Genomic DNA, 21,163 nt, shown 5'->3' with positions numbered 1-21,163 from the left:
TCTGCATTTATCAAAATCATCAATATGTATGTGCCAACGACTTGTTCCGCTAAAGTGTAACAACCAATGACAAAATGACAAGTGCTTGTAACTTTTCTACTTTGTTCACTATTAACTACCCTATGGGACATGTTAAGATTTGGGGGTCTGTATACTTTTTACCAGCTGTAAATCTTAACTTTACCTTTAGGTTTTAAATCGAAAGAAAATTGAATATTGCTAATTATTTTCATGGCTATATTAGAATCTTTATTATAAATAGAAATTAAAAGTTTGTTGCAGCGACTGTACAATATTAAGTTACTGATATTCAGGTAATTTGACGTGACAAAAGGGTTCACAGATTAATGGGTAATTAATAAAATGCGGTTGATCACTGGATCTATTTTATTATTCTGTAAATACATATCGGAGTTAAACATTCATTTCAGTCAGTAAATCTCTGATTATCTGAGATTCTTTCACTATGTTATTATGTAAGGTAACTCTTGGTATGAAATACTATCTATTGAGAAAAATCTAAAATGATCCATCCATTATTTCTGAGTTTTTCTCAGTAACTGATCATGTTTTAGTAAATTTTGTGGTAGGAATAAACGGCGTAAGTTGAAAACAAACTTTGGATTGTGTACAATTGGTCTAATTAGGAAAGAAAATGAGTCGACTGATTCATACGCTGACTCAACATCGATCCGAGTCTGAATCGTCAAAGATAGAAAAATCTATTTATAAACGGGTTTTTGGGTATTATTATCGTTTAGCCATATGTGACAAGGCTGGCTAATGTTAGTGTCATTTTTATACAATCGCCAGTTTGTTTCCATATTTTAGTGTGAGATGACTTATAAATTATACATTAACTAGGTCCTTGTTCTCTTAATATTAACGTATATAATTAATACTATTTTATGTTTAAATTATTATAAAATATGCACTGCAATGACGCAGCTACTTTTTAAACATCCTGACAGATTCCCAAAAAAATCTTAGGTGAATTAAGCCGCGTACATATTTGATGATATATGGTTAACATTATTTGTTAAACTTATTAAACAATTACTTTAAATAAAATACATTATTATCACATAATGAAAAATAATTTACCTACATATAACATAATTCGCACTATATCTTTACAAAATATAACGGCGTACTTTGTTTTTATAATACTTGCTTATAATAGTTATAAAATACATATTAGATTTAGGCACGTGTGGCTCCCTAAAATTCTGATGATACCTAAATTATGACAAAAATGTCATCAGATCTGTATCTTTAGTAAGTATAAAAGAGTTGTTTTGGAAATGGTTTTTCGATTTTTCCAATGTGCTATGTGGTATTCAGAATCATACAGCGGACAGATTACAAATAAATAATTAGATAGTTAAAAAGTCTACTATTTATCTTTTTATACCACTACTTAAGTACCTAACGTAAACAATTTGAAAATGCTTCCAAAAATATATGAAAATATTTCAGAAAAGTGCAAAATTACAATAAGTAGCTCTCCGATTTCATAATCACATAACCATACATATCACACATTTGTCTAGCGCCTGTCACTTATATCATAATTTAAATTACACTAAGTACGTTGCTATCACTAAATAAATAGGAAACTAAAGAACCACGTAGAGAGAAAACCAAACAGAACATATAATTTTGCAGTACATAAAAACTCGTAAAGTAGGTGCGAAATGACTTGGTTAGTCTGAAATCGTCTATTTGGCTGTGCAAAACAATTTTTATAAACAAAATCTCGCTAAGTTATTCCGCAATAATAGTAGGTTCCACAGTTTTCCATCTCCGCGGCCTTTAAACTAATACTAAAGTACAAAAGATCCCAATCCATTGCTAGTTCTAAAGCTAAAGAGGTTGCATTCATCTCTTGTTGAGCCTGTACCACAGAGCTGCGGCCGTGAGGATATGCATGACGACTGTCATTGAGAGAACCAGCGCCATGTTTCCACCGATGTCCACATTTTCCATGTCCATCTCCTTGAGGAAGGTCTTTGGTGTGATGTAGTGGCAATATTCTGGAAAATAGAAAGGAGGCTAAAGCTTATTAACCAAGTTTTGTCCTACACTTATGGTCATGTGCCCTAACCAAGTCTTGTTCAACACTTATGGCCATGTGTCCAGTTAGAGAACTGGTTGAACGTACTGTAAAAAGTTTTAAGTAGCATTTAAAAGTGGTTTTCAGTTTCTTTTATTTTTCTTCGACGGCATATTTAGTAGGTACAAGTTGCAATGATCTAAAAGTATGTCTCTCTGTATCTACTGTATTTTTATCACGTGAAAAAGTCAAACAAACTCAATATACAGAACCAATACCAATTATAAAAATCTCACCTTTAGAGCAATGTATTCTCGTCCTATTAAAGCCATAGACGGAATGTACAGCAACATGGAACCCAGCTCGGAAGTACGATATGTGATGAAGCCAGCGGAACTGATAGGGCGTGTCTGCCAGAGCCAAGCAGAAACCGAACACTGAGAACAGGCACGCGAGGACTGGACCAATGAAGACGGCAATCTGGAAAATCAGAGTAGCAAGTTAGTTTGCTGTTCAATATAAAGGTTTTCTTTATAATTGTACCAATTTGCCTTCAGATGTTTTTGTAGCAAGGAGTTTTTATTTTTTGATATCGAGGCTTGAGTTTGGTGTTACAATCAAAATTATATTTATCCATGTAGGACAGGGTATTTTTTGAGTTCGTAACTTATTTGTACAATGACCAAGGGATACCACAATGTCAAGTAATTGGCCTTCAGATAAACATTTAATTCTTATTTTATTTATTGTAATTACAGAGCAGGTACTTGTTTTAAAATTATGCCACAAAACCAGTTCAGTGGTTCTCTGTGAGTTGCATTATTTATATCCAGGATCACTTTTGTTTTATTTTGTATACATAAATTGCTGTACTGTAAACTAATCCTTAATTACTAATCTATAAGGTCTATATTATCTTACCCTGGTAGGTGTAGTGGATCCTATGAAGTAACCCCATGCCTGTGCACATAGTGATGTGGCTACGATGGTGGCAAGGAATAATGTTGCTCTGTTCGGTTCCAGAGGGTTATCAGTCAACCAGTATGATAACACCACGTATGACACACAAGATATCATCTGAAAACAAACGAACATAGGTTTTAAGTTCCATAAAAAGAGCAGGTAACTTAGGCAGTTGTGGATTAGGTACAATCTATTACGAAGAATAATGAGGTAATGATACTAAATATGATTTGTATCACAGCTTATAAATAGATTATGGAAATTAGTGGTTTAATTGAGCTGGGACTTGGCATGTGCAATATGCAATGTGGGACGAACGTAAACTCACCTGTCACGAAGTGAGATTTTTTACAATCCTAGAGCTATTTCTTAATAACGGTTCTTTAGATCCACTCTCAAATAAGCATAACTATTTTGCTTAGTAGGTAATTATAAAATTTTAAAATGAACATAGTCTTGACATAATGTATTAAATATAATTGTAACTATCTAGCTACGGAAAATAATACAGTTTAAACTATAGTTAACGACGGCAAAAAATGGGACATACCTAGTCTTAAGTTTATTATATTTTAGTTTGCATGGTCACACATAAAAACCGACGGCATTTTTTGTTTTCAGTGAAGCTTGACAAACTACTAAGTATTATTTATAAATTATTCTATAAGCTACCTACTTTGGAGATTCCCACCTTTATGTTATATACCTACGGCTGTTTTATGCTGACTCACTACAAAAAAACTTCAAGGATATAATTAGATTTTATTGAAACAGTTTCAAATATATTCTATAGGTACGACTTGTAGATTAATTCTGTGTTAGCTTATTGTTAAGTTAAGAATTATCTGTTTTTTGAACTCACCTGGAATGGTAACTCTACTGCTAATATTGATACTATGTAGGGTCCTAAATTGTACCATCGATTGAAGTACTCCCCTCTCAGGATATCCATTTCTAAAGGAACTGAAAAGATTAAAAAAAAAACATTTAGGTAAACAATTGAACTTCTAAGAGCTAGTTAGCTATATGACTAATTTACGGATTTAGATAAAAATTCGTTACAAAAATTGATTGAACCTGGATAATCGGTAGAATTTAACCGTAACGAAACCTTGAAAAACCTAATAGTATCTAATACTATAATTTAAAATAATCCATTTGCCCTTCTAAACACCTGACTTGATTCACGTGATTTCACATGTAATTGTAATTAGAACAAAGATATCACCACAAAAATGCGGATTATAGTTTGATTAGTTAACAAACGTCACGAATCAGTATCTGTTAAAAATGTAGTTGCGTCAGTTGATGAATTGCATTATAATAAAAAGAATAAAAATCTGACTATACCTAAAACTATAGCTAATTTGGTGATTATTTTTTTATAATGCTGGAATTAATATTTAGTAAATATTTCTATATCGATCTGTTTTTATCTATGCCGTAGGTACTTAAATATTTTCGCTATGTATATTTCTTTCAATCATGTGTGTATCACGCTATTTAAAGAGATAAATCATGACTTAATTGTCATAATATAATTAATACTGATAAAAGTAATCGATTCAATAGGCGTAATTGGTTGAATATCCTGCTTATTTTCTAAGTAATTATTGTAAAAACATGATAAATTCTTATTTATCAGAGCGTTAGAAAATGCTACTGACCTACGGTAGATTATATTGGATGATTAAGACAATACGTAATGGAAATTATATGAGCCGTCCTTGGAGGTAATCATCTGTTTAGCCTTTTCCCAACTTTGTTGGATTCAGCTTCCAGTCTTACCGGATGCAGCGGAGTTCCAGTGTTTTATAAGGAGCGACTCCTCGGCACAGTTACCCAGGCAACCTTTGTAAGACTGGTTGTTAGACTATCTGGCTACTGAGTTCCCGACTGCCAAACATGTTCGAATGACGGCCTGAACTCGCGAATTTATCGTGCCTTAAAAAAAATATGAATACTTACATGATAACGTGACGGACATTTTTCCAGTGTAGACTACAAGTAACATAGATCCGTATAGATAGACGTAGTTTCCTAGCACCGAGCCTGCTTCCTTGCCCACTCCTGAGTACAGGTAACCGAAGATAAGAGCGATGACCACGTGAGCTGCCACTCTGTACATGAATAACGACTGAAAAGAGAGAAAAAGATTCATTAGCTATTTTTAAATATTATAAGAAATTCTGATTTTATCTTTAGAATTCAGTTTTGAAATAGCAATGATGATTAATTGCAGTTATACGTCGTGTTTTCCTACAAGCGACATTATTTAAAATGGCAACATATTTCACATCAATAAATCATTCGATCTTTACATCTTTAGATGATATTTTAAAAATATGTATATTTCTAAATATAAATTCATTTTATATATATATCCCATTCTACCAAAAGGAGGGTGATATTTTAAATATCTCTTTGCAATTATTTCTTATTTAAAGTAAAATCTTATATGGATAAGGCTTTATTTAAAGGTCTACTTACATAATTTCTAGTCGTCATTAAGTAGTTTCTATAGAGTAGTATCCCAGTTTGTCTCAGTAATCCAGATTGTCTGTAAATATTCTTCGATAGTTTCGTCTGCTTATGTTTCGGGTCATTCAGTGCTTGTTTGGGTTTCAAGTTTGTACTAATATCTGTAAACAATTTTGACGTTATATAACACTGTTAAACAAATATGAACCCTACCTGCATTACTTTAAAGTCCATTTTGCATTAGAGATATTTAGGGTGCATGAGGAATTAATATTTATTATGATGAGCGAATTTTATAGATAATACTGTTATCTGCAATTTTGGGTACTTGGACCAGATTTGAGATGCAGTGTTCCAATTTTAACTGATAAATGCGGTCGACTATAATCTTTGTCAGACAGGCAAAATTATGTACTATAGCGAATTTGGCATTGGACGACATTATTAGACCGATATATTAAGGATAGCAGGTAAGTTTAATTAAATGACAATCGAAAACCGTTTTTGCATTCAATAAGTTTTTACATCATATTCAAACAAAATAAAAAACTGTTTTCAAAAAATATCGAAACCAAAGATTCGAGAACCTCCTCCTTTTTGGGCCGGTTAATTAATTAATAAAAGATATATTTTTTATTTATTTTCTTACAAATTGCTATAAAAAGTTATGTACAAAAAGCTGTGTTCAATTAAGACATATTAGGCATAATTAATGACTATATGCGTGTCCATAAAACTGGTTTCCAATTTCAGGTACAGTCAACTTCAGGTCAGTGGTAATAGTTTTATAGGAAAATCGTACTTATTACTATTGAGTTAAGGTGCATGACAGTTACCACTAATGTGCAGTTAACTGTACTAACCTAGAGGGCTAGGCAGTGCTGGTAGGGTCGGAATGTGGCTTTCCCAACTGCCATTACCGGCTGGCTCCGGTTTGAACTGGCTCATGATTTCCGCACTTTTCACCAAGTCCACATCATACTCGCCTGATGCCACTTCCATTACTGTGAAACAAAAGATGATTATGATGAGTTTTTTTTTTAATTTAAAGTTTGGGAATAAAAATCCTAGTCTCTCAAGATATGTTTTTCAGAGCAGACATCGTAATCATTATGTCATTTACGTATTCAATCCAAATAAGAATGCAAGCTATCATGTTTTATGTGGATCAACTACACTAAATCTAATTGCACTTGCAAATCTTTGATAGGTAGGTATTATCGACAGACACCATACTTCGAGGTCGAACCAAGATGTAAATTGATAGTTGTTTAGAAATGCAGATGACTGTACCTACATCTTCTTGCCAACTATACAATGCACTACCATCTAGGCAATTATGTCATCGCAGTGAAAGATCGTGAAGCTGCATACATCAAGACATTATTTATTTCCTGATTCATTTAATAACCTGTCGTAAAACGGAATGCATCTCAATACATATAGGTAATATTATGCGACGGCACCTACACTCATTGTAAGTTGGTATTACCATAACATAAAAAACTGGTCATGTTATTGATAAAAAAATGTCTTTTTAAAGGGCACATATCTCATGTATCGAAAAGCTAAATTAGACGATGATGTGAACACATACTTAGTAAACAGCTGTTTCTTAATCGGACAGTTTGTTACCTTTTTAGCGAAGTTAAGCCATAAACTGCGAAGGTGTAATGGGGATAAAAATACGCATATCTTTAGCAAACCGTTATTTTGACGTCTTTATCTTGTTACAAACCCCGTCACTAAGGATATTCCAAGACGTCAGATTTTCGATAAACGTCATAAGCAGATTCTGCCTACGTTGAATCGTGCAGAGCAATGAGGAAAAGGATACCCGAGAACGAGGCATGACGGGAAAAGTAACCACTGCTTTCTAGCGAGTGATTACGTAGAACACAAGATTGTTGAATAAGCAACAGATCAGTAGACACTAAAAGATAGACTCATTATCATGATTAATGTGTTAACAGGTCATGGGGATTAATTAAATATTATTGATCTAGACATGATTAATACCATTATTGTAAAGAGTATTTTTATGTTCGTTTGTTTATCTGTTCCCACCCCAAGGGTCCGAAAAAACTGAACTGATTTGAAACATTCGTTCACTACTGGGAAGCACACTACCCGTGATACCTCACCATATAGGTAGCTATATTTTATTTGGGTACGGGAAGAAGATTACAGGACGCTAATGAAACCACGGGAAATATCTAGTAAAAAATCGCAGAAATGATATGTATTCTTGCAATAGTAAAATTCCAGGTAACCCACAAAAATAGGTATTTGTAAATTACTAATACTTTGCGATAAATCTTACTCGAAAATAGTCTAGAAGTTATCGCATAACTTATATTTTTTATAATATTTTGTCCTCTTTTGTGGTTTTAAAATGTACTTTGCAAGACTTATTGAAATGATATTTAGAAACGGGTTATTGTTTTGAGTTTCTCCAAATCTCGAGGCTGCTGTTTTTTTTCTATAGCTGCATAATTTTTAAGATGCTTAACTGTTGGATTTTCAATACAATTATGTGTTTTAAAATCCAGGAGATTTTAAATTTGTTTTGATGTAAGTAATGTATAGATAATTTGAAAAAGTGAGAAAAATTACTTTCATACATTTAATAAATTTTGATACTAAAAGCGACCTATAAATTAACATTAATTGCTCGTATATTAGGGACACTTTGTAGTCACTAGTTCTTTAAATGGTTAGATGGACGTACAAATAAGAAGTACGTACAATTCTACGTGTGGAAGGAGTCCTTATGGGTATTTAAATATTCGATACGTGTACTAAGATTTATTGATAGCCATACAAGGAACGTAATGTGTCACTCATATCGATGTATTTAGCACAGTTTGTGGACTTGGAATATAGAATGCGTTGAATGTGTCAGATCTCATGACATAGTGAAATATGATCTAAGTAAGAGTTCGTTCAAAAGGATTTGGAAGATTCCGTTCTTGTTTTATGATACTGAAAAATATTTGGTACCGGTATAGTCGACAATAGGTAAGTACTTATAGTCATACCTCCCCACTCAGAGACATTTAATGGTTACTCAAGCCATTCCTTTGTGAAGGATTTGTATGACATTCCGTCACTAAGGAGTGACTTAAGTATATAATCATTAAATGTCTCTGAGTGGGGAGGATAGATAGATAGTCTGCAAAAATAAGAACCAGCTTTAAAATATGAACTAAAATTATTATTCCTTCTCGTATACAAATGACAACGCACAAACTTAATACTCAAACAAAATAATAGGTCGATATCATAGTTCCTGGAAAACAAGCTTGCCCACTGTGTTCCAAATAAATATAATACCCCAATATAAATATAGGTAAGTCATTTTTTTATATACTCACAATAATCTGCAGGGTTATGGTAAGGCGGACACCTCAATCCCGCGCTTGCTAAAGCGGGAACTAAGCTCGCTCTAGGCCCACTGTACAAAGTCCTTCCAGCTTGTAAACAGTAGACCGTGTCAATCTTCTCGAAGATCAGGGCTGAGGGCTGATGGATGGTGGCTACGAGCGTTCTGCCACCTCTTGCCAGGTTGTTCAGTAGCGCTATCAGAGAGGCTGATGCTGAGGAATCTAAACCGCTGTGGATGAAGGTAACATACAATAAATTTTCTGTAAAATAGGCTTCATGTCACATAACAGATGACGTTGAGTATCCTCTTTCTACATGTTTTCTACGAAAAGTTAGCCCTAGGTTTGAGGCGCTGGATTCGATTTATGGATTTGTTAAATATCTAGGTGATCTTGTTTAAAACAGAGGAAGTACCTTATGTTGGCCATGTAAAAGAAATGGTACACCCATTTTAACAGATCTCATGTTAGATGATTCTGATTATCAGTTAATGTAATACATTTTGCCTGATTGAATATACATGAGGATATGAGCATAATACGTCGACATGGATTTTCATACATTCGGATAAAACAGTGACGATGTTTTGTATTGTTTTCCTCATTGCAAGTAAAAATCTGCGTAGGCTTGACGCCTTCCTGTCCGTGGCCGATTTTTGTGACAATACACTATTGTTTTACAAAACAAAATGCATATCTAACCGGTGAATCTCATAGCGTGACGTGCGTTGTTGTGGTCTGTGCCAGGTAGACCTCACGTACACCATATACCCCAGTAATACCGACGTAGGAGCATTATTATGTAAAATACTCACGAATGACATCCGTAGTATATACCCTTGCTTTATTTTATAAATGGAAAAAAATAAATTAAAATGCGATATTCTTATGTTTTGATGCAGTCATGATTTCATATGCCTTAAATACTTTTTCCCACGTTAATCCCATTCATTTCTTAATACTACAAAAAAGTCTTTAAGGATGCGTCCTGCTTGGTCGAATAAAGGCGAATGTGACTGTTTGTTGTCTTCGCGCAGCTCCACATCACGTTCGCATCCACATAGGACGCAGTGATATTATCAAAAAGCGAAAGTAATTACAATATTGAACTTACGTAGTAGGTTCATCCAGGAACATAAGAGAGGGGTCAGATAGCAGTTCCAAAGCTACAGCAAGGCGTCTTCTTTGTCCTCCAGAGAGGTCCCGGCAGACTGTCAGGGATGTGTTGCTCAGACCTAGCAGGGCAAGAATCTCGTACACCTGAAATTATAACAAGGGATTTATAAATTGAAAATAAATTCTACAGTATTTTTTTGGAGAGAAGAAGTAGCGGAATAAATAAGTCCAGTCCTTTCAATGTCAAATATAATGATGTTATCGATCGTGATTATATTCATATCATAAAACATTATTATCCTAAAATCGGATTGATGTCAAATTCTAAATAAATAATAGGAAGCATTCAAAGGTATTGAATAAAGTTCCAAAGGTTATTCCATTCGAAAATCGTTTTGCCCCTATGTATGATGTACCTACTCAGCATTTGGCTCTGGCTAGCTAGTTCCGAGATAGGTACCCTCACCTACGTAAGTATGAATGTTTATGTAGTCTGCTATTTTAGTACAGGTTTAAATATAGCTCTGCCTGTTGTAGTCGGGAAGACCACTGAGATATCTAATTTTAGCATGTGTTTTGGCAGAAAAACTCTTCATAAACATATGTCTTTCATAAAATATTTGTGTTTGGTAAAGTATTGCTTATTGCTTAACTACCGCGTTAACTAAAGGTACTGGTTGTAAGTACTTTCCATAGTGGTCACCAGTAAGTCTGTTTGCCTAACTATTGCTAAAGTTTGAACAACTATTTCTGTAGGTTGACTTAGTGACTTTCTACTTTGATTATTGCCAACATTGCTCTTAATTTTATCTCCGTGGTGTACCTACGTAAGTAATAGTTACGTTTAAATTTATGAATGAATCAGTCTTATTTACTTTTGTAACATGAATAAATAGTTTCTTCTGCTACCTAAGAAGTAATGTAAATTGTGAGATGACTGCAGACAGAAGAGTATGGAAGAACAAAACATGCTGCGCCGATCCTAAATAAAATTTTAATAAGGTCAGAAGGATGATGATAATTAAGCAGTAAGTAGTGTGCTACAAATTGAACTGGTAGAGTTAATGCATTTTTAAGCTTAACCTGCGACCCATAAACTAAGAAATATGAGCTGAGAATCGAATTTAATATACCATGATATTTTTAATTTTAGTACTTATGGTCGCACAATCAAAACGCACCTTTTCTTTTCTCTCATGCGGAGTGAAATCAGCCAGTTTTAGGGCAGCGGCAAGCGACATAGCTTCGTAAACAGTGAGATGCGCGCGCAAATCATCGTGTTGACGGATGTACCGCGCGCCACCTCGCCCCGTCGACTTAGAAGCGCACGCACAAACTCCATTGATGGCAATCTCGCCTTTCGCTCCACGTGTCCTGAGAAAAAAAAATATAATTATTAGGTATTCTAGAATTGATTTATTGGCTAAGAGCGCGCGCACAGTACAAACTTTTAGTTCGGCCCATTGGTAGGAAAAAAAAATCTTTTAGAAAATCGCGAATTTCCAAATATATCTTAGACACCAATGACTGTGTTTTGGATGGCATGTTAAACTGTAGGTCCCGGCTGTCATTGAATTGGTAGTCGAAGCTGGTCTGACACCCGTCTAACCAAGGGGTATTGGGTTAAGGACGTCAGATAGGGCAGTCGCTCCTTGTAAAATACTGGTACTCAGCTGCATCCGGTGAGATTGGAAGCCGACCCCAAAATAGTTGGGAAAAAGGCTCTGAAGATGGTGATTTAGAAAATCGCGAATTCAATCAAAGTTTTAATCGTACTGATACGGAACAAATACCTACCTGGTCGTTGTTAAGTGTGTTCTTCCATTCATCTTCATACTTATTTATGAGCCCAAATCATCTATCGGCCGACTAAAAGTTTTTAGTGTGCGCGCGCCCTTACTTATATAATTTGCATGTTTGTAATACAATTTTGAATTAAAATAATAGTGTGCTATGATTATTATTGTAGAGTGGCTATTGTTTCAGATTTTCGGTACTGGGTAACATAATTAAGCTGTGTAGGTAAGTTTAATTATTAGGACGAGATTTTATGCATAAATAATCTTAATGATTAAGGCTAGGTAATTCCCAATGTTTTAATATTGGAATTTAAGTAATTGAAAACAATTTAATTTAAAAACTTAAACAGGCAGGTAAGGTGAAGAAAAATACCGCTAAACTTGTTTACAAGTGCGTTTATAAATATAAATTACTGCTTTAATAATATTTATTGTTAATTTTCAAGCTTAATTTTGATTTGCTGTTGCGAAGACCTTTAAGAACATGCAAGAACCAAGTAGCGTGTTTTGGAGAATTAAACTGAGTAAAAAAATAAATGTATTGAGTAACCCTATATAAAAAAGAAACCGCATTAGGTATCTAAACACCATTCAATATGTCGAAATAGACATTAATTATATCTTTTTATAGAGACAAACGAAACATTAATCATTGACAAATGACAACAAAACCGCAAAGCTTTGTTTTATTATTTATTTGTTTATTGTAATTTTGATTTCGCAGTATTATGCAGAAGATAATGCTGTTATTGCATTACCTTTATCCTTAGCTATGTTTATATTTTGTTATATCCAAAATATAATATTATTAAATAATGCTAATCTTACTTGTTATTGCTTGATTTGTATAATGTATAATTTTAATATAAAGCTAGGTTAGGTACTATTGTGTCTGATGTCGGTTTTCCATCTTAGTATTGTCTATGAAGCGTTAATTTTAAAGTAGTTGGGCTTTGGCACCTTTAGAGCTATCAACCTTTGAGTTTTAGTGTAAATATTTGCCTGTACATTATTTTATGTATTTTATGTAAAAGACAAAGAGTCATTTATTGCACAATAGGCACTAATATTGTGCTATTTATCTTCATACGCAAATATCATGATCACTTCCTAAGTTCCGTGTCGAGTATGAGGATCAAGACTATGCAATTTATTTACTTGTTTTATATTTTTAAAACAATATAAAAATCAGGAACAGACTCTATAATTTGTAGAGCTTGTGCCAATAATGATGAATTTATAAAATAAAATATCAGTTGATGTTTGGCCACATGATTCGTATTTTGTTCCTAATTATTCAAGAGTTCACGTGTTTTAGAGTACATTTAATGTACTTAAGTAAACGAATACATATTAAAATTTTAAAATTATTTGGATTACAACCAACACAATGACTCATACTTATTTCCTGATAAGTAGGCTTTTGTTAATGGAAAATTACTTTACTAAAGAGATCATTCAATTATTTTTTTTGGGAAACTTCAATTTTTAAGAGTGTCAATAATGGTCAGAAATAAATCTCATTCCTATAAAGTACTAGGTAAGTAGTAAGTACCTACCTACGCTAGTGAAACAATATTTTCGTCTCAAAACAACACAACTCATACTTCAGATTCAGTTCACATGTTAACAATGAACCAAAGCTAAAAATAGATGTACTACAATTATTCCTACGTAGAACAAAATCGTGTCGCTTGGTGTACTCACATAAACACCCATATTTTATATATGTATGTATATGTTGAGTCATAATTTTTCCAGCTAGGGACTCGAGTGAGTAACTCTGTGCGTGATTGCTATATTAGCTATGAATAGTTACTCCTCTACTAATAGTATTTTTAGTTCCCAACGGAGTTAATTCCATTATGTACTTCAGACCATTCTCATATTGTGCTCGTATGCTTAGAACACAAAGCTGAAATGAAGTATATACAGTAAACAATATTATAATCCACTATGCATTCAGTTTTTCTGATTGCGCGCTCAATTTGGGAATTTCCATCTACATGAATCTAGTTATCTTGCAATGATTCTAACGTTTTCAGTTCTTATAAGTATCGGTGGATTAAGTTCCCATTTGCTCTTTTGCTATACCCATTCTTCAATATTTTAAAATTCGGAAGCTTTTTGATCTCAAGAGTTGCAGGGATACTAAACTACACCGACACCGAAAATAAACTATGTCTGAACCAAGGAATGCCTTAGTTACTCAATCACGATAGGAACCCATGCTCGTAAATACCCATGACTTACGTTGTTAATGAGATGGAATTTACCACGCTTTAATGTGGCGCCCGTGCTAATGTGATAATAAAAGTAAAAATGTTTTGCTTAATATTTCAAGATAAAAATTACAGTTCTTCATGTATACGTATAACTATTGGTATACAAGGCGAATAAAATATTAACTTTAAGAAGGTAACCTCTACATTATAAATTGTCACGTCTTTGTAATCGCTTAGAAAAGTAATAAACTTCGATATAGACAATGATATATTGCGTATATGTATTATCAGACTTATGTGTGTATCATAGGAACCTTGAGACCAGCCTTGCCTAGTAATCACGCCAGTGCCACGATCATAGTATGGAGTGAAAATATCTTAATATAGAAATGTGAAACGTTTGGCTCTGGATTTGTGCCAAATGTAGAGAGTAGCTGTTGCCTGAATGGGGGGATTTTGCATACCAAGTCATGATATATTATATAGTTTTGTTTGATCGACTGATATTTTAAGACCGTAACTTTTAGTCGACAGATAGTTTGTCTGTTTTCATAAATCAGTATGATGATGAATGGTAGTACTCATATTACAAAGAACAGTGTTAAGCCGATATCAAATCGAATGACAATTTTGATTGAAATCAAGAAATTCTTAAAAAAAAATGTTGGTTACCGTCGGCGTCGGGGTAATTGTCGGCCGACATTTTAGTAAGCAGTCTGAGGGTACTGTTAATCTTGTACTATGTTACTTTAGTTACCCTGTATTTACCTAAGAACATTGTGTTTTTGGGAACTTTGAAAACCGTTTATCATTGATTAGTGATACTTACGAGTAGCCAGCGAGGATGTTGAGGAGTGTGGTCTTGCCGGCTCCTGAGGGTCCCATGATGGCTGTCAGCTCTCCAGGCTTGAAGCATCCTGACACACTCTTTAGTATCTGCTTATTTTCTGAAAAGAAAGAAAAAAATAACATTAAATACCTCTTACTCGTATTATTTGTCTTCATAACAGTGACACACAACAAACTATGCAATTTTATTAAGTTTTTTAATGTTAGCAATATTAACGGGACCTCCCCCGTGTTTTATGATTTTATGAATTAACACTATAATCGAACATAAAACAAATTTCTGATTCTGATTCTGAACAAAAGTCAACGTGTCGGCAGCAACTGTTATCTTAATTACAAACAATAGCGGCTTACAAATTATTCGGTACACATTTGAGAGTTTAGCCAATTAAGTATTATACCGTAGATACAGAGAGTTCGTTGTACCTTCTTATTTCGGGCAGTAGAGCAAATAAAAAGAAAAGATACGCAACAAGAACTGAAAGCTTTGTAGTTATAAGTCTAGTTACGGTCAAGAAACTACGGTCCGTTATCGCAGTTTTTATACCTAACTGTCTGCTTGCATTTGCCACAGCAAAATATATAAGTTATTGAACTTGCTAAGCTGTTAAATCAGTTCTTTCACAATTTACATGGGAAACTATTTATCAAACTAAACTTCGCGTTAAATTAAACCTTATCCGTCTAGCAGGTAATTCAATACCTCATTTGCATCGTAAAAATATAATTTATGCAAAAAAAAACTGTTCTTTCAATGTTTTTCAGAGTTTATGGCAGATGCGTCATTCATTTTCACATCATTGCGTTTACGTAATATTTGTACTTTTGGTGATATTGTGGCAATTTTCATGCATCCAAATAATTAAAAAGTATATATTTAAGCAGTATCTCTTATTTATTTACCTAAAGCGTGTGTGTGTTTAATAAAAAAAAAATCTACGCATTCATCATTCATTCAAAAAGTCAACCATTGCTGATAATTCTTCTACATTGTGTAAAAATACGTATCTAAATAATAAATATTGTATAATCTAAGACTATATTGTGAGGCAGTCTTTTAAAGCTAGAAATATGGCTATTATATGGGTGATTGTATATTTATATTTTATTGAAATAAAAAAATATCATGAAGTAGTCATGACAGCAAATTTATCAACGGTGTTCCCGACAACTGATGAGAAGTTCTATTCAGTTGTCATTTGACTATCAAGAACTATTAAATTCTATAATGACAAGAAAATTCTAGTCACCTTGCGGTTTGTTTACCTTTATTTATATTTCAATAGAAACGATTAGTCACTAATTATACCTGCAATATAATAGAAAAAGTTACCGCACATTAAATACAGGTTCTTTAAGAATAATAAAAAGCTTTAGTGATTGAGTGACAATTGAGAACACGCTATAAACGAGGCATTTCCTCATTTCCTTCTGAAAAAAAAAAATATATATTTGTCAGGTATTTATCACAATATAAACTGTTATTTATTGATAATTGTGGTAAAACCTTGTATGTATTGTTTCATTGATAATTACGATAAAAACCTATTTATTGTAATTTTCTTTCATAGGAAAACTGCAAATTATTTTAAAACCGTCTCTTACAACTTAATTGAAATGCTCCGAAAAGTATACTTATTTACAGGGTGTTTTTTGTTCTACATCGTTAATTTTGATTTCGACTTTCCACGCTGTTAATTATAATAATAACAATAAACCGATTGTTGGCAAAACAAGCACTAATTGATTGTCTAATGAAAATATGTTGAAATCAATGTCGACGTAGGTGCTTGCGGTCGGCTGATCGACAACTACATTTTAATGTAATTTAAATAATGACGCGACACTTTATTATTCTTTTACATACCGCTTTTGACGTAACACTGTGGAAAATACATTTTATAAGTTAATGGTTCAGTTTGATATTATGTTATTTTTATTAAAACTGCGCTAATATCCATTGACTTTCATTCCTTAGTCTTAAGCAACCGCACATTATAGATTTTCATGCTATGATGCGTCATGATACGATTATTATTGACATTAATATGTATACTGTATTATTCATAGCACAACTATTTATCTTTACCTACAGAATAGTATCGGATTAAAAATATCAAGCTCTATGCATTCTAAATTCTAAAGATTATTGATTGGTTAGCATAAAAATATTATGCCAGTCATTCAGCGCCTATCGAAATCTCATATCATACCTACACTTTCGTCACTGAACAATCGCTATAAAATAGTTTCTTGGGACCATTTCTAAAGCGCAGTTTATAATTTGTTTGTAGTGTATTAAGGTATTCATCAACACGTAAATAAAATCTATGATTTGAATAGCTAATATGAAGATTTAATATCTATGTTTTCAAATTGCATATTAATTTTCTGTAGAGTCTTAGAAGTTATTGTTATAACTTTCGCATAATTATTTAAAAGTAGTTGTAATACAATGACACAAGTTAACTTTATGCATAATTGAATACAAATAGCTGTCGCCTGCAATAAATATCATGACAAATTTGCCTTCGAATTAATAATTATTTACGATGCAAATTAATTGACCCCCATTGGTGCTAAGATTACACCGTGAAGATCTGTAATCTGGCTAATTATTAAGTATGGCGTGTTAACGCGATAATTAAAGCAAAAAACAGGAAATATTTAAATTAATGCTTAAGAAATTAAAGGGAAGCCGAGATAATAAGTAGGTTTCAGATAAAGTGAGCATATGATTAACGAAATGGCTTAGAAAATTCACACTTAAATGTTATAAAATCTAATATAACTAAAAATCCAAATATTTGTCTGTTCTTGAGTGTAAATGAGATCTTACAAAGGATAAAATTTTAAGAGAATAGTTCTGCATGAATTTAAATATATAAAAAAAAACAGTTCTAAGAGAAGTGCTGCCCATATCCGTCACTTAGGTACTGATCTATACATATAATAAAATGATAGGAAAGTCAAAACTGTACATTGAATATTTTTTTAAAAGAATACTTGGGGGGTGATCCATAATCGATTCTGAACCCAAATATGTAGTTTTTAGAATTTTTTTCTCTATGTCTGTTTGTCTGTATGTTTGTCCCGGATAAACTCAAAAAGTACTGCATAGATTTAAATCAAATTTTGCATGACTATTACCTGGAGGCCGGTTCAACACAAAGGCTATATATTATCACCTACGGGGGTTGAGCAATGAATAATTAAATAAACGAAATTGGAAATTCTATATTGCTCACGCAGACGAAGTCGCGGGCAACAGCTAGTTATAATATAATCGGTGAAAAATCGTGATGATTGATTGACTTTCTTTATTTGCTGTTGTTCGGCTGTTGCCGACGAATAATGTATTATATTTAGAAACAGTTACAATAAAATCGGAACGGAATTAAAGGTTTATCAGAGTAGATACCTAAAATGGGTTTTCCGCTATCGCAAAATTCTTAAATAGGTAGTTTATTAATTTAATATCTTCGATGATAATAGCAATCAATCAACTAATCATTGTATATCCGTTATTTCGATACCTATGTTTGTGTTCAGCGGAATTATTCTGTAATAGGTATTAACATAAGGCCTGTATTACAATATTCAGTTTCCCTTCCTCTTCCAGTATTTGTAACGTCGGTAACATATTTTAAGTATCATGTTCCTTTGTTTATAATTGTTTGTTATTAGAGGATACAGGCCGGTATTGTGTTACAAATGTCGGTAGCCTTGCGATTTATCGTACCGTAATCGGTAAAGATACGTAAACTTATTCAGAACTATGAAATAAGTACCTATATTCTTCCTAGAAGCTAAAACGACTCTTGGTAGGTATATATTTTATTTATTTTTTCTTCAAAACTTTTCCGATGTCATCATCCTACATATATATCATCAATCATCACCATCATCGTCCATACTTATTAAAATTTTATTTGGGGTCGATGCAGCATGTTTTCTCCTTCCATACTTTTCTATTTATCTATCATCTTCTAGCCACATCGACTTTCACACAATCCGTCCATTGTTTCTTTTGTCGTCTTTTTCACATTATAAACTTTTCCGATGTATCACAATTCCTGATATGGTATGGTGATAAAATAATGTCATTAATAAGAATATGAATGGAAATGCAGTAAATATTTACATATTCAGGTCAAGAGGTGAAGTTGTATCGATCGTTTAGAATCTAATTATTTACGGTACTTCATGCCCTGATGATCACCGATACTTCGCGTTTATATTTCAAAACTATGAATGATTAAGGTTAGCATTCTCTTTAATTGAGGTAACCTTTTGTTCAAGAATATTCGGGAAAAGTATTTGATGTGTTCGGAATGTGGAATAATTAATTTCTATTATAATTACTTTTCCATTATGCTAGTCTGACGAATGATGACATACTAGTGACCTAGATTTATTGCACTTACACATTACAAAGTATTTTTTAGTTGTTTTTTCAACACGTCTATTTGTCTTTTATTATTCGTTGATTCCGCATGAAACAATAAAGCCTACTTAGCATATTACCCAGGTTGGCAAATACAACAATTGAAAACGTTGAAATAATCAGTATTCACCTACATTTTGTATGAAACGATAAAAATCTTTGGTCCCAATAACTTACAGTTTAACAATACAAGACGTCTTGATGAATATTTATAATGTGCAAAAATCGATTGGCAGGCAGCGAGTACGTGCGTTTGCGCATATGGGTGTCTCATCATAACATGAATGAGGAAGTGATTTATAAACATTGCCAATCCTATATTATATGTACCTTTACGAGTACAACTAGGTACTTTAAATGATAAGTTGATAACTGACGCTTGAAGAAACGTGTTCATTCATAAGTTTTTTAAGTCATAATGTTTCGTTCCATTCATAACTGAAGGAGTTGATCATATGTATATCTGGGTATGTCCCATATGAAGTCCCTTTTACATAATATTACAATCAAATGAAGTATAAAGCTTAATTGAAAGTGAATTCCCAATGGCAATTAAAGAGCCTCTAATCAATGAGCCGGCTAATGTCGGGTAATATTATGTTTTCCCAATTTTGAAACGATATCACTTTATTAACAACAAACAATAAAGACATCGTTAATAGCAAATCAAACTAATGATTTTCCGTAATTTATCCCATGATCCAATGAAAATCTTTATTTGTTTACAAGTATTACTGAGTCGTCAGGTATCTATATACTTATAATAAATCTGTAGAGAGGTCAATTCTGTACATTGAATATATTTACAAAATAACTATCAGGGAGTGATTAGTGATCGATACTGAAGGAAAATGTTGGGAAAACGGGAGAAGTTTCTCTATTCTTTAAGCTTCCGTCGCATGTGTAGCCCTAATGGTTAAAGCTACATAGAAACCATGTATGACGGAAATGTTCTCCTTAAAATTATGTAAAAAATATCTCATGACAGCATATGTCTATCTTTTATGGTTGACTCACAATAACACATGTAAGTCTCGACAGCTTAGCAGTTCGGAGCTTTCTGATTATATTTGTCTACTCTTGCGTTCATAACACTCTCACTCATCCCTAATTTAAAAACGTTAACATTTTTACCTATTCAATAAAAAAAGAATCATATAAATCGGTAAAGAAATACCAAAGTTATACATGAAATACCATAATAAGTCATTGCGCGTGAATACTGAATCATGCTATAAGGATTATTTTTGTGTAACATATGTAACATTTTTGCGACTGCGCGATTTTCATACATTCGGCTGTTGATGCGAATCGTTCAGAGAAGACGTTCAGAGTGTTCGACCTTATTGACAATATTGATTTGATGACTTTAAGTCTTTAAATATTATTTTTATATTTTTTTTGTCGTTATTTTATAAAATATGTAAGTATCAGTTATTTTGTCATTATTTTATAAAATATATAAGTATTCGTTATTTTGGTATTGATTGAATATTCGTTCAAATTATAAATTATTAATAGTTTACATTTTATTTCTTTCTAGGTGAAGTAGTAGTAGGTATGCATAGATTTAGATAATTTGATGGGCTGGTGTTTATTATTTCTCTCTCTCTTTCTACAAAGTCCGAATCTAACGCGGACGAAGTCGCTGGCAGAAGCTAGTGTAAAAATAAAACTTATTTAAGCAGGCCCTTATATTATAACCCTTCTGATGTATTTTTAGATATTAGTCATAAAATGCTGAGCAAAAACTATAATTTTAGGGCAAGCCGGTCATTGTACGACCTCAGCCTTCGAGTGAATTAAAGAACAAAGTGGGTGTCTGGTGCAACTAGTTTTTA

The 21,163-nt window shown here is 32.9% G+C and overlaps 1 protein-coding gene across 2 annotated transcripts in view; it reads right to left on the bottom strand.

Moving 5' to 3' along the window:
- Positions 1 to 372: 372 nt before the first annotated feature.
- Positions 373 to 21,163, bottom strand: part of LOC124629538 (ATP-binding cassette sub-family G member 1) — a 35,696-nt gene continuing 14,905 nt past the window's right edge. For both annotated transcript variants that reach the window (XM_047162962.1, XM_047162963.1), the window contains exons 3-13: positions 14,856 to 14,973; positions 11,184 to 11,376; positions 10,001 to 10,146; positions 8,878 to 9,116; positions 6,364 to 6,504; positions 5,510 to 5,661; positions 4,988 to 5,156; positions 3,882 to 3,982; positions 2,978 to 3,133; positions 2,353 to 2,536; positions 373 to 2,036 (exon numbers count right to left, since the gene is read on the bottom strand). In XM_047162962.1, coding sequence (XP_047018918.1) covers positions 1,882 to 2,036; positions 2,353 to 2,536; positions 2,978 to 3,133; positions 3,882 to 3,982; positions 4,988 to 5,156; positions 5,510 to 5,661; positions 6,364 to 6,504; positions 8,878 to 9,116; positions 10,001 to 10,146; positions 11,184 to 11,376; positions 14,856 to 14,973 — 1,754 coding nt within the window. In that variant the 3' untranslated portion in view covers positions 373 to 1,881. The remainder of the gene's footprint in view (positions 2,037 to 2,352; positions 2,537 to 2,977; positions 3,134 to 3,881; positions 3,983 to 4,987; positions 5,157 to 5,509; positions 5,662 to 6,363; positions 6,505 to 8,877; positions 9,117 to 10,000; positions 10,147 to 11,183; positions 11,377 to 14,855; positions 14,974 to 21,163) is intronic.

The sequence above is a fragment of the Helicoverpa zea genome, chromosome 4 (genome assembly GCF_022581195.2).
Source record: "Helicoverpa zea isolate HzStark_Cry1AcR chromosome 4, ilHelZeax1.1, whole genome shotgun sequence".
In the NCBI taxonomy this organism is placed as follows: domain Eukaryota; kingdom Metazoa; phylum Arthropoda; class Insecta; order Lepidoptera; family Noctuidae; genus Helicoverpa; species Helicoverpa zea.
Note: the sequence above shows the minus strand (reverse complement) of the source record. Positions and strands in the feature narration are given on the sequence as shown.